The following is a 14,350-nucleotide window of genomic DNA, read 5'->3' on the forward strand; positions in this document are numbered from 1 at the left end:
ACACATAGGGGGGACAGTAGAGCACAGTTGGGTACTGTTTCTGAATAAATTAGAGGCTATTTTCAAATTCAAAGTCGATAACATGGATTTAAAACCTGTATTTGAAGTGCTTTTTCTCATGCTGAGGTTGGATTACATGATTGTTTTGTCTGTTTCGATGCTTATTGTTGGATTAGATGATTACAGAGATGTAAATTCATGCTGTGATGTGAGCTACAGTAATGACAGATGTGATGATGTTGGAACAGTGAGGGGAAAAGTCTGGGCAACACCCAGAGAAAGTGGATTTTTCAACTGTTTCTTGCCAGTATTTCTCCTTTTTGGTCTGCTGTGATCATCCCTAAGCTGATATGAACCATAGACTAGTGGTTTGCAAAAGGACCCAAAAGTGAACCAGGAAATAAAAATGTGGAAAAGTATATGATCTATGGAAGCCTATAGTTGACATACAGTACAGCCATACTTTTTATCTTTAGTTTCTCTTGCGTTGATGACAAAATTTTGGGCTTTTTCTCAAACTAATTTATTAACTCTGATGTTTGCATGCCCTGCTTGTTTTAATCTGTCTCTTTGTCCGGTCATACGCTTCATAAAAGTTTTTGGATGACCAACCAACAGGGACTGTAATGACATTGTATTCAAATCCATGTACTTTAATATGGAGGTGTCCCCCTTTTGCAGCTAAAACAGCTTCCACTTTACTTGGAAGGCTTTCCACAAGACTTTGGAGTTTTTCTGTTGGAATTTATGTCTATTCATTCTGTAGAGCATTTATGATGTTTGGCACTGATGTTGGACCGGAAGTCCTGGCTCACAATCTCTGCTACAGTTCATCCCAAAGGTGCTCGATAGGGTTGAGATCAGAGCTCTGTGCAGGCCAGTCTAGTTCTCCCACATTGAACTCATCAAACCATATCTTTGTAGTCCTTCTTTGTGCACTGGGGCACAGTCATGTTGGAATAGAAAAGGACCTTCCCCAAACTGTTGCCACACAGTTGGAGGCATAGCTTTGTCCAAAATGTCTTGGTATGCTAAGCATTAATTGACCTTCACTGGAGATAAGGGGCCTAGCCCAAACCCTGAAAAACAGCCCCATAACATTATCCCTCCTCCACCAAACTTCGCAGTTGGCACAATGCAGTCAGGCAGGTAACGTTCTCCCAGCATCTGCCAAACTCAGACTGACGGCCAAACAGAGAAGCGTAATTGGTCATTCCACAGAACACGTTTCCACTGCTCCACGGTCCAGTGTCGGTTGGCTTACACCTCTTCATCTGATGCTTGGTACTGAACTTGATGATGTGAGGCTTGTATGCAGCTGCTCAGCCATGGAAACCCATTCGTGAAGCTCCCACTGCACAGTTTTAGCACATACATTTATGCCAGGAAGTTCAGAACTCTTCAGCGATCAGCAGAGGGTTGGTCACTTTTACGCACCATGCATCTTAGTGGTTGTTGACCCTGCTCTGTGAATTTATGTGGTCCTCCGCTTTGTGGCTGAGTTGCTGTTGTTCCTGAATGCTTCCACTTTCTAATAATATATCTTATAGTTGATTATTGAATATCCAGCAGCGATGAAATTTCATCATCTTATTGCAAAGGTGGCATCCATCACTGTACCACACTTGAAGTCACCGAGCTCTTCAGAATGACTCATTCAGGATCAAAAATGTTTTCAGATTAGGACTACATGGCTAGGTGATTGTTTTAATACACCTGTGGCAACAGGTCTGATTGACACACCTGAATTCAATAATCAACAGGTGTGGATGAATACTTTTGTCCATATAGTGTATGTGCATGTTTTCCCTAAAAGTTACAGTGTGTAAAATTGGAAATATTAGGGGCATCTAACAATCACATTCTAGGCTGAATCACTCATTTATGGTGGCAAAAGTGACAAACCAGTGGAATATTAAACATACAAAAAATAAAAGGCAACTGTTGTTTCTGTGGTAGAGGTTGTTTGCAGCATGTGATCCTGATGATATGAAAATGTTAAACGGGGGCAGGAAGTGAAGAATTATGTTTAGAAATGAATGAGAACGAAGAACAACCCAGCCAGCCTGTCCATGTGGGTCCCAAATGGGTTACTTGTGGGCTGCAAATATGGGTTCTGTATGGGTTTGTCTGCAGGTTCCTGAGGCTCTTTAACAGCTTTTCATCCTTGTTTTGTCATAAACATGCTTCTAATGGAAATGGGAAATAATCTGAATAATGACGTGCTGTTCATGAACAAGCCTGTTCTCCAAAACAGAACCAAGGGAGCTAGCTAGTTTGAGATCCAGTCTCCTTTTCTCCGTTTCTGTTGTCATTCAATCCACATTTAAAAAGCCAAACTTGTACCATATGAAGAGCAGTAGGAGCCAAACAACCAGGCCATTTTACAGGTCTCTGAAAAGAGATGGATTTCTTGTCATAACTTGGACAGAAGGCTTGATGGACATCAGCTGTGGAAACACAAGCAAGATCAGGGTTAAGTGTGCCTCTGTGACAGACTGTACTAAGCAGGGCTTTCTGGTGGAAACAGATCATACACGACACTGCTAGTCAGCGCTTTAGACCAAGGCTTTTTATCCATGCCTCCATGAACTTTTTGAACCGTTTTTTGCCTGAATGCGTCACTACTTTAGTGACTTAAAAGTAGCTCAATATGGATTCTTTTTTTGCACTTTGACTAGTTGGCACAGTCATAAATGGAACAAAACATTGGAATTTTGACAGAGCTTCTTTGTGCAGATATCAAGTCCCGGCCCCCATCTGGAGTTCTCTGTCATCCCTGTCATTTGCAAAGAACCTACAGTAAAAACACGGTGGTGCAGTTTGTGGCAGGAGACTTTCCTTGTATTTGATTAAAAGGCTTATTCTAAGTCAATAAATCAAAAATATCTTCATATTCATATGATTAAACACAAAATTATACATACTTATAAATACTGTGATTTTACTTAATACTGACTATTTTCATAAAGTTAGTTACACAATATTCTCCAAAATATCCCACATACTGCACCTTACATGGATTTAAGTGATTGGCAGTTGTTTCTCTTCAGGAAGAGCTGTTGGATCCTGATGCCTCACCAGTTGAGAACCACTGCTAAGGACAATGTTTGGGAAAGGCAGAACCTACCACCCCAAAAAAAACAACTTATGACTGGATGAATGTTATATCATATTCATTATGGGCAAATCATGTAGTAGGTGTGTGCCACCACCCTGGGGAGTAAATGTGATCTGGTTATTCTCTGACCAAGAACATGCGTATCAGCTTGATGCTTTACAAGACTGATTTCCCTGATGACGGACATGGAATCTGGAAATCCACTAACTTCTAAAGTTCAGTCCCTCGTCAACATGTCATATGTGCAGGGATGTTGTCAGAGCTCTACAGACTTTTTCTCTTTCTCATAGCCCATCTCACAGCACCAACTTTATCAAGCCTCTCACTTTGCCATTTGATCTATTTATGCTTGTGACTTATGCACATCTAGGGCAATCTGTGCTCTCAATGGACAAAGTCAGTTGAACAAATCATAAAAGTCGTTATAAATGGCATCTCAGATGTGGCCTTGGTTCTTGCCTACTGTGACACACCAGACAATATTAAAAGATCAGGCATTACTGTGCTTATAATGTGTAGTCTGACCTCAGTATCGCACATTTTACTCTATTATCAATGAAAATAACATTTTTACTTCAATGTCTAGATCATCTTCTATGAGGACAAGAACTTCTCTGGACGCCATTTCGAGTGCAGCCATGACTGTGCCAACCTGACGTGTGAACTGACCCACTGTAACTCCATCCGTGTGGAGAGCGGCAGCTTCATGATCTATGAAAAACCAGACTTCACTGGAAACCAGTACTTCCTGAAGAAAGGAGACTATCCTGACTTCAGCACCTGGACTGGAGTCAATGACTCTGTCAGCTCCTGTCGACAAATCTGTGCGGTGAGTTACTGTGTTTGAGGCTAGGGGCTCAGGATTATCATCAGGATTAGGGTTATTCAACCTAACCCTGAACCAGCTCCTCAACAAAAGCATCATAGATCCATTCTAAAATTATGTATAAGCCATTTAGTAAGATAAAATAATGGTTATTCAAGTACAAATGTTGCTTTTGTTGATTTGTTTGTGATTTTATCCATCCAAAAATAATCCTGCACAAAATGTAGTCATTCTGCTTTTCTACTTTATAAAACAATATATAACATAATTTAGCTTTCTAATTTAGCATTCTAATATTTTTAGTAGTGTAATAAATGTGCTGTAGATCAAAAGTATCAAACTCTTCTACCTTAAAATAGCAGGTTGTTCTAAGAGTTCAACAACTTTCAACTAAGAGAGTGATGTCAAATCAGACTGCCCTGCTTGTCTACTATCAGCACTTTCTAATCTTGTTTTTAGCCTTACTGCCACCTATACTGGGGTGTCCATGATGTTCAAAATGTGATGGTCTGGTTCCAAAAAGAAACTAGTGATTCTTCTTTCAGGAGTTTTAGTGTTGTTAAAACAACCAAAAGCTTAAATCTGTATAGCTTTTTGTCTACAAGCTCCAATGGCAGGCTGGCTGTTCTACTTAAACACAACACTGCTTTGAGGCACTTTACTGAATGTTCCCCCTCTCTTCTTTAGAATCAGCATTCTGGCTCGTTCAACATGCGACTCTATGAGCGGATCGAGTTTGGTGGTCAGATGATGGACCTGATGGAGGACTGTCCCAGTGTCATGGACCGCTTCCACGTCAGTGACATCTTCTCCTGCAACGTCACTGAAGGCAACTGGCTCTTCTATGAGCACCCCAACTACCGGGGCAGGATGTACCTGATCAGACCTGGAGAGTACAAGAGGTTTAGCGAGTGGGGTGGCAGGAGCGCCAGGGTCGGCTCCATCAGACGAATCATGGAGTATTGATCTAGAGCTACTTGGAGGTTTCTGGAAAGACGTCATGCTTGGATGATAGCCAAAAGACTGTAAAAAGTATGACAAACTGTGCAAGAGGCTAAGAAACAAACTCTGTTCTGGATAATTATCATCATCATTTTCCTCCTAATAGCACATTTCAAACAATAAGGCATGTTTAGTGTTAAAACTAAATAAAAGACAGAGAAACATGAAAAACAGAAAAACAGTTTCAGAAAAAATCTTTGTTTTTCCGAAGAGATTTCAAAAATATTTCTTGCAATAAAAAAAGATTAATTCCTTAGATAAAGAATGGACTTGGAAGAGAGACTGTTGCTTCAGTAGATTGCTTCAACCAACAGCTGCAATGTGGATGCAATAGCTGCAACATCTTCCCTGTGCCCACCAAAAGTGCACAAAAAGTGGATAGGTGACTGGCTGTTTTTAGAGTTTTACAGCATAATAGAAAAGATCAAAACTTTTAAGTTGTTTTTCCTTCAATCGGTCACAGCTGCCTTCTTCAAAGACTCCAGGCTCCATTGACTCTTTCCAGTGGCTTTTTATACCAGCATGGAGAATCATTAGTGTTTGCTGTCACACATCCTCTGCCTCCACAATACCTCTACATACAGCACTATACAGTGCATGAGTAAGGGTGGAGTAAGGGGTGGATGTGTGGACTAAGAACAGCCCAGGGTACTGTCTGAGCGAGTAAAAGGGTTACCACAGGTCCCTGATCATATTGGAGATGTTCCGAGGGCCTGAAAACCACCAGCAGGCTCTAGGCCTATCCCCTGGGGGAAAGACTCGGACAAAAAGAATGCCATTAAGCTTGACCTTGGCTGCAGAGTAACACATGTATGTGTCAACACCCCCCCTTCACCCAGCCCTGGGCTTTGACACATTGGGCTCTGTGGGAATCCTTAGCACCCTACTTGCCAGAACTTTTGCACATAACTGTGTGTATACTGCATCTTGCATCCATATTGAATTAAATTTTGAGGATTTGCACAGCCAACTTGTCAAACCAATACTGCAGAAGCATGGCAGGCAAGTGTAACTCCAGCTTAAGTCTGGCCTGCAGTGTAAAAAGCACTTTGTATACTAAGAAGACTATAGAACCCTATACAAGCTGAAATCCATTGGCTATTAAACCACCACTAAAGATAAAGGTGTTGCAGTCTGTAGCAGTCTACTGGAGCAATTCCCAAAGAATTCCATCCGAAGGGTAATTTTCAAACCAAGAAATGCAGAAATAGGACTCAGGTTAATTGACCTGGTGCTCCTTATTTCAATTCAAAATAAAAACAGGAAGTCAATTACCTTTATTTGAAGACATTTCACTTCAAACATTCACAGACAGCTCAGTGGATAAGTCAAAAGTCATCCCATACCTTGTGTTATCAATAGAGCTATCAAACGATTAAAGCTTTTAATTGTTCTTAAACTCAAAGTTTCTGTAGTTGATAGTCAAATTAGTGATCAGTAGTTCTGCAGTTTTTGTAGTCATGTTTAATCCCCCTTATGTAGCCTTTTAAAACTCCCCTATTTTGCATTTGAAACTGTTTTTGTTTCATTTTGGATTTTTATTACACATTTTGTTTTATTCTCAAAAAAGGAAAAAATGAACTCCTTATAGACTGAAAAGAAAATAAGGCAACAGTGAAAAGGTAAATCTTTGATATCTCAAGGTTTAGATGACAGAACGAGTGATGCAGTGCTACATCAGTGCTACACTGATACACGTCTAAACAAGTATTTCACATGTATGGTAAAACATACCACGGACGAACAGCCAAGGGAGGGAGCTGGATTGAAATGGCAACTATAATAGACTTAACATGTAGCTAAAGGCTACCAACAGTGGCTTCTTCGCTCTAAATTCTCGTTTGACCGAATGAGATTTGATGTCTTGAGAGACAAGACTAGGCCGAGACTCTGGTAGTCAGTGAACAGAATCTGTTGGTGTGTGCTGAGTTGATCCTCTCGGACAACATCCAACACTTTACAAACAAAACTGGAAGTGATTATTTGCCACCATGTGTGGGATGTCACACATTGGAAAAATCTGTTAAGATTTTAAAAATCTTAATGCGTGTGGCATGCTTCAGAGACACTGTTATACATTAGGAACAATGTAGGAGTGCATGTACAAAATGACTCACTGATGTCCAATGATCCCCTGTTAACGTGACAGCACTTTTGCTTTTTAGGAGTCAAAATTTAACTGCTTTCTCTAAGTTGATAACCCAGTTAAGATTAACTATTAAGGTACGAGATTTTCTCATTAAACTTTATTTGTTATGCATTAACTTTGAAATTTGTACCGTCTACAGGAACAAGTACTGTGTGTCCACCTTGCACTAAAAAAGCTTTTATTTTGAAAGGAAATAAGGAACTTTTTATGTATCTAAAGTTATGACAATAGCTTTACAATTAGGTAAAAAGATCATGCAACTGATAGCCAATTAAAGCAAAACATGTAGAGTTCAGTGTATAAAAGGTAAATGTTTGATGTCACAAGGTGCAGGTGACTTAACTTGTCCACTGAGCTGTCTGAGTTTTTAGAATGAAATGAGACAATAAGGAGCAGTGGTGGACTTAATTTACATCACTGTGGCTGCAGAAAGACGTTGATTTGGTTAAACAAAGAAAGGGACAATAAAGCATGCAATTTAAAAATGTATGCACTTGTTATGAACCTTAATCTCATACCAATTAATGCATCTGTTATCAAACATTTACCTTTTTACTGTTATTTTATTTCATTATTAATCCATAACAAGTTTTTTTTTGGCCATTTTTAAGTTCATCTCAATTTTTTTTACCGGCCTGAAGTTCCTTATTTTATAAAGTCAATTATTCACATTTTAAGACAGAGCAAGCATCCTAAGCCAAAACAAATTTCAAATGCAAAACAGTAGATTTTGAAAATGCAACAAAATGAAATTAATTGCAATTAACTGGGACTAAATCTTAAATGGTTTGTAAGCTCTAGTGGTAAAGTTACTGTTAATCTTGCAAAAGTCTTGATAGTTTACTCAAATGTCAGGAGGATATTGAAGAACCCACTATGATTTGTGAAAACTGTAACCTTAGGGAAAGCGGGAGTAAGTTTGCTCTGTGTAAATCATTAACATAAAGTAATATTCATCATTGTATTCCACCTCAGAAACTATGTTTATTCAGGATTAAAGAAATAAATCTCTTTACCTGATGGACTGTGCAGACATTGACGTGTCAGCCCTAATAAATATAAATTTAATCCTGCTGATGTCTCATGGTACACACTCTCATCATCAGTGTATTGTTGGATGGCATTTTCTGGGGCTAGATTGTGATGAACGTGGAGGAAAGAACAATAACTCATCACACATCGGGACTCATCTATACATAAACAGATGTCACACCCACCCAGACACAGACACCAGCGTCCCGATCCATCATCACTGTGCAGGATGAATTTAAATGACAATACTTTATGCTGTGCAATCACATGGGAGTCTTTTCTGTCTTTTTTTTTATAAAGCACAGCAGCTTGGCTCGGGGACAGTTCAGAGCACTAATACAGCCTGATGCAAGCACAACCATGGGAAAGGTAAAGGGAAATAAATGTTCCTTTTATTTCTGCAGTGATTTTAGGCACATTTACATGTTTTGTAACACTTCCAAGGAGTTGATTCCCTTTCTCTCTGTAAACCATTGCTTTGCCAGATAATATTTTATGAAGACAGAAACTTCCAAGGGCGCTCTCATGAGTGCAACAGCGACTGTGCTGACCTCCACTCATACTTCAACAGATGCAACTCCATCAGAGTGGAGAGCGGCTCCTTCATAATCTATGAGAGGCCCAACTTCATGGGCAACCAGTACTACCTGCGGAGAGGGGATTACTCGGATAACCAGCGTGTGATTGGAATCAGCGACTGTGTACGATCCTGCAAGCTGATCCCACAGGTATTGTCCTTTCTTTTTAGGGTTATTTAATTGGCGTTTACTGTTATCCGCAAGGGAACAGGTCTAGATATTTCCAGGGATAGCCAGAGTGGGGGAAAATGCACCAAAAAGCTGAGGGTTGAGTCAAACAAGGAGGCTTTAGAGGACTTTGAGCAAGCTTAACAAGCTCCCTGGTAGGTCTTGTTTTGTGCAAAATGCATGTTTTGACTGCATGTCAATCATTCTGTGAGTTGATATTGGTGTGAAAATTTCACTGCATAAAGAGACAAACATTCAGGTTTCTTTTTAACAGTTTTCCATCCTGTTCCAGCACCGAGGTTCCTACAGGATGAGGCTTTACGAACGCCCCGACATGGCCGGTCAGATGCACGAACTGGTGGACGACTGCCCAAACATCCAGGACCACCTCAACACGTCTGACTTCAACTCCTGTAACGTAATGGATGGCCACTGGCTGCTGTACGAACAACCCAACTACAAGGGTCGTATGTACTACCTGAAGCCAGGGGAGTACAGGAAATACAGTGACTGGGGAGGAACCAGCCCCAAAATCGGCTCCCTCAGAAGAATCACGGATTACAACTAAACCGAGTGTCACTAAAATGAATCTTTCTAAGAGTTTATGTCTGATTTATCAATAAATATAACTGCTTCATAAACATTTTTGTGTCTTTTTCTGTGCACCTTCCAGCTTTCAGCTTTTTTGTTGCCTTAATGCCACTAAAATTCATAAAACTACATTTTTTTTTTAGCATATTAAATTTTTTTACATGCTTTAAAATTCAGACAGAAATCTTTCATAAGAGTGAAACCATGAGTTTGGTAACCGCAGGGGACACATTTCCCGCCGTCATACTTTTCTGGTAAGCTTGTCTAATCACCCCCTGCTTTGGCACACCGTGCCAAACAATGCCAGAGTTGCCCCCCCTTCAAATCAGGTCCCCTGTCTAGCTGGCAGAATTTATCCATATGATTAGAGAAAAAAACAAAGACAGCATGTAGTGAGCAGCAGTACAGAGTGGAGGGAGTCAGCTGAATGTCACAACCGTTAGATTCTGGACTGAAACAAAAGAAAAGAGCAGCAACAAATGAGACATACAGGAAATGATCATGATGAATCCAGGTTGGCAGTGATCACGCATGATCACAAATACAGATGTAAAAAATAGGTAACAACATTTTCTAATAAATGCAACTTTTCAGAAAAATGAAAAATGAAATGAAATAATAAGTCTGAATCATGAGTGTATACCATATAAAACTGGGGTAAATTGGGCTAAATTTACCATTTTTTTCTGCAATAAAGATGAATTTTCCAAAGCATTGCTTTCAAGAAAGAAAAGTTTTAAGGTTACATGAATAATAAAGTTTCCCAACATTTTCTCTGCTTATGGTTTTTCAATTGCAAAATGATATCAAACGGTATAAAAAATGATTTTATTTTATAATATTAACTCTTTTTGTTAATGTTTTTTTTTTTCAGATTTGCATCTCAATGCATTTAGATTAAATATCTTGTATATGTTGCTGTCCATGACTGGATTTGTTAGTCTGAAACTCTACTGATGACTTTCTTGAAAAATATATTTTTAATCTCAATTAGATTTTCCTGGTTAAATAATTAGAATTAAAATAATATTACACAGAAATAAAAAACCCCATCAAAATCAGACTCAATGCATTTAGCACAAACAGAATCCTCCTTGTAGTGATTTTATGACTTTCATTGAATTGCATTTAACAAATTTAAGCCCTAACCTATAAATGCATGCCAAAAAAAACATTAAAAATAAAGATACGAGCTTATAAATAAAGATTTTTACAAGTTTTAATACAGAAAGTGTTCATTCATATGCAAAAATATGGGAATCCTTGCATCAGCCTGTGCAGATTTAACTCAGATCAAAGTATTTGTGGTTAAAATCCCATCAAATCTCACATACTACATTTATTTTTATACATCTTTGTTTTTTTAAATATTACTGTTACATATAATCGTGCATCTTTGATTGCACCATGTTATCTAATGCCAACCACAACAGCAAATATATGCATGTGAACACCTCAAATTGAACAAACAGAACAACAAAAATGCCAGAAACTCAATTAAAAAAAACCCCATTATTTTCTTCACATGAAGATACCCTGCTCAGTTTTTCTGTGTACAATCAGGAGAGTCCCCCAACATGGCTGTGATACACGATGGGAGTTGTAGTCCACTGGACCAAACCAACAGAAACTGTAGTTGAGCAAAAACAACCAGAAACTGGGGGAAAATATGGCCTTACAAATGAAACATTCAAGAAATCTACAATAAATGACAAGAACCAAATAAAAGCTTTACATCCAGAGTGGCATACGAACTCATAGGATGGTCTGCTCTCACTTATTAGCATACATGGAGCTGCTCAGATAGAGCATTAGCGAGACTGAATGCCTCCCTGCTCTGTCATGCAACATATTTAATGGCAAAGGGCTGTTCCATATTGTTCTGCAGCCATTGTCCGCTGGACGTGTGGATACCATACTAGTCTTTTCCTTTGTCCATGCAAGTCAAAACACCAAACCGCTTAATTATTTATCCCCCTCTTTTTTTCAAATACAAATCCATATTTCTGTCCCAATGTTGGGCTCACAACAAAAAGGTAAACATGTGCCAGTAGCCTTCAGTTATAACTACCAGAGGATTTAAATAACAATACTTTGTTTGTGGAGAGGCAGTATAAAAAGCCCTGAAAACATGGGGAATCTCTCCAACGGAGAGACCATGGGCAAGGTGAGTACTGTTTCTCCTCTCTTACATACACAGTTTAAGTTGGTCAGACTTCACTCTAAGTGTGTTTTAATGTTGAATTTTGGAGCTAAATTTGACTTTAATGCTCCAATAGATTATCTTTTACGAGGACAAGAACTTCCAGGGTCGAAGCTATGAGTGCAGCAACGACTGCACGGACCTTCACTCGTACTTCAGCCGCTGCAACTCCATCAAGGTGGAGAGTGGCTGCTTCATGATCTATGAGCGACCCAACTTCATGGGCCACCAGTACTTCATGAGGAGAGGAGAGTACCCGGACTACCAGAGGTGGATGGGGTTCAGCAGCTGTATCCGCTCGTGTAGGATGATTCCAGTGGTGAGTAGAGAAGTAGAGGCACTGAATAAGAGCAAAAAACATCACAAGTGTGATTTGAAACTGTCTACTCAACATATTCTGACATTTTAGCTCTAAAGTTTGACTTATTTTTAGATTTATGACACTAAAACGCTCCTTTCCTCTGTCCCCTAGTATCGAGGCTCCTACAGATTGCGTATCTACGAGAAGCCTGACTTCAGCGGTCACATGATGGAGTTTGTGGATGACTGTCCCTGTGTGTCCGACCGTTTCCACCACCGCCACGTGTACTCCTGTAATGTCATGAACGGCTACTGGATCTTCTACGAGTACCCCAACTACAGAGGCCGGCAGTACTTCCTGAGGTCCGGGGAGTACAGGAGGTACCGCGACTGGTGCGCTACTTGCGCCATCGTCGGCTCCTTCAGGAGGGTCACCGAATTTTAGCCATCCATCACACGCTTTCCTGTAAATATCAGACACTTTGTTTATTAAAAGATGTTGAATTTTTAACCTTCTTTTGGCACGTGTTTTCATTGATCTGTCAAAGACTGAGTTTGATTTGTCTTCTTGCCAGATAGATTCATGGAGGGCTGACAGCACTCTTCACTGTGTGATTGACAGATCTTTTGTTTTTAACCTTTTTCGATTGTGAAGAAAAGGTTGAAGATTTACTTATTGTGCTTACTCCTTCATTACATGGACCAAGAGGGGTGAGCAGCCATTTTTAACTGTATGCAGCATGCTTCAAGGCAAATAAACTACCCATTAAATGGGCAAACCTTTCTACTGTGTTTTCAGCTCTTCTTTGACAAACTTCAAGGAAACAAATACAAGAAATACACAAATATAAATCCTTGAATAAATAGCTCAGATTCGACCATAACTAAATATCATCTGATAATTAATTGGTGATTGAAAGTCCATAATAATTCCTTATTAAAGCACATGAAAAATACTCAAAAATCTGTATTCATTGACTTAAAACATATCTTAGTGCTTTTTACATTAATGGAGAAACTTTAATTTTAGCTATCTATAACACTATTAAAGAAACAGATAAAGTTTTACCAGGGGCTATGCAAGAGCAAATAAAAAATATCAACACCATCACATGCTGTCTAAAACGAAGTATATATTTCAGCAAATCATTTATTTAATCAACCTTTATCTACACTTGAGAAATAATTAAGGGGGCAACCCTCATTAATAATTATGTCAGATCAATTAAGGAAGAAATCTGGACAGAATACAAGGCCATTATAAGCAGAAGAGAGATTGACTAAAGGACGATAAAACCGTCAAGCAATTGGCCTTGTCTGGTTCTCAGGAGTGCCAAATGAGAGAGAGAAGTTAGGATGATTCCAAGGGCCCATGGCTGTCAGAGGCCCTAAAAATATTATTTATTTCTGTGTTAAATTATGTAAAAAAAAACTTTACTCAGGCTTTATCAATCGAAATGTGGCCTTTTCTTGTTTTTATTTCAATAAAAGTAAGATTCAGGTAGATCTGGGCGATATGGGCATACCTTAATATTAATCTAACTGAGTGTTATAATAGTTTGAGTCCGTTTCTCTTGTGTAATAATGTTTTTGAGGGCCATGAAGGTGGTAAAGCTTGCCAAAAGTGCACAATCACATGTCTAAGGGTTTTCACAATGCTAACCCTATGGCCAGTATTTTATCAAACATGAAAAAATTAGTAGTTGCATGAACCCTTACATTACTGTTGAGCTGAGAGGCAGAAAGGAAAAGAGCTTTGTTATAAGTAGGCATGAGAGAGCAGCTCAAACTGACTTCAGGGACAGACAAAGCGCCCTCTAGTGACGGGTCTCCCTAATAACTCAGTGACATGGTATCTCTTAAAGGTACATGACACAATTTCAATTTTATCTCAGTTTTGGGGTCAGGGTTCAGTACTAGAAGTCCTGGATGCATATTTCCAGATTTCCATGGTTGATTATTTTGAATAGCAGTAGTGACGACTGCTGTTTGTCCCATTTTTCTGCTGTGTAAAAACAAAGCAATAAATAGCTAAATAAATCCATTCATCCTGAATTAAACATACCTGTGATTATAAAGTGTGTGGTCACATAGTTGTTACAGAACCGCAGGTGTAGGGGGTTATCATGTTGAATCACTGCTGTGTGAGTGGTGCCACAATTCCTTATGGGTTTAATTTAACAGGAAAGAAAGCTACAGTGAATGTAGGTGTTATTTGTGGTAATTGGCCCCTTGTGTGAGCTAGTAGACTGCTGATTGACTGGTTTATGTAAACACAGGAAAGGATGTTGTGACATGGCTTGAGCACTTTAAATACACAGTTAAAACTGGTCTCCTCTACTACTGTATACCAGCATGTAGCCTTCAAAATGCATCAGCA

General features: G+C 39.2%; 3 protein-coding genes across 3 annotated transcripts; all 3 read left to right on the forward strand.

Moving 5' to 3' along the window:
- Positions 1–3,508: 3,508 nt before the first annotated feature.
- On the forward strand, positions 3,509–4,913 carry LOC121522665 (gamma-crystallin S-1-like). Its single transcript, XM_041807245.1, has 3 exons — positions 3,509–3,517; positions 3,708–3,950; positions 4,641–4,913. The coding sequence occupies exons 1-3, from the start codon at positions 3,509–3,511 to the stop codon at positions 4,911–4,913; spliced, it is 525 nt and encodes a 174-aa protein (XP_041663179.1).
- A 3,577-nt stretch (positions 4,914–8,490) lies between these two features.
- LOC121522545 (gamma-crystallin M2-like) lies at positions 8,491–9,444 on the forward strand. The gene is made up of 3 exons (XM_041807078.1): positions 8,491–8,499; positions 8,616–8,858; positions 9,169–9,444. The coding sequence occupies exons 1-3, from the start codon at positions 8,491–8,493 to the stop codon at positions 9,442–9,444; spliced, it is 528 nt and encodes a 175-aa protein (XP_041663012.1).
- Positions 9,445–11,625: 2,181 nt separating this feature from the next.
- LOC121522728 (gamma-crystallin M2-like) lies at positions 11,626–12,415 on the forward strand. The gene is made up of 3 exons (XM_041807353.1): positions 11,626–11,634; positions 11,747–11,989; positions 12,143–12,415. Exons 1-3 carry the CDS (start codon positions 11,626–11,628, stop codon positions 12,413–12,415), a joined length of 525 nt encoding a protein of 174 aa, XP_041663287.1.
- The last annotated feature ends 1,935 nt before the right edge of the window (positions 12,416–14,350 follow it).

This window comes from Cheilinus undulatus, linkage group 15 (genome assembly GCF_018320785.1).
Source record: "Cheilinus undulatus linkage group 15, ASM1832078v1, whole genome shotgun sequence".
NCBI classification, from domain to species: Eukaryota; Metazoa; Chordata; class Actinopteri; order Labriformes; family Labridae; genus Cheilinus; species Cheilinus undulatus.

Coding starts and splice junctions, on each gene's coding strand:
- LOC121522665 (XM_041807245.1), top strand. Junction 3,951..4,640: donor CCTGTCGACAAATCTGTGCG/GTGAGTTACTGT, acceptor CTTTAGAATCAG/CATTCTGGCTCGTTCAACAT.
- LOC121522728 (XM_041807353.1), top strand. Junction 11,990..12,142: donor CGTGTAGGATGATTCCAGTG/GTGAGTAGAGAA, acceptor TCTGTCCCCTAG/TATCGAGGCTCCTACAGATT.
- LOC121522545 (XM_041807078.1), top strand. Junction 8,859..9,168: donor CCTGCAAGCTGATCCCACAG/GTATTGTCCTTT, acceptor ATCCTGTTCCAG/CACCGAGGTTCCTACAGGAT.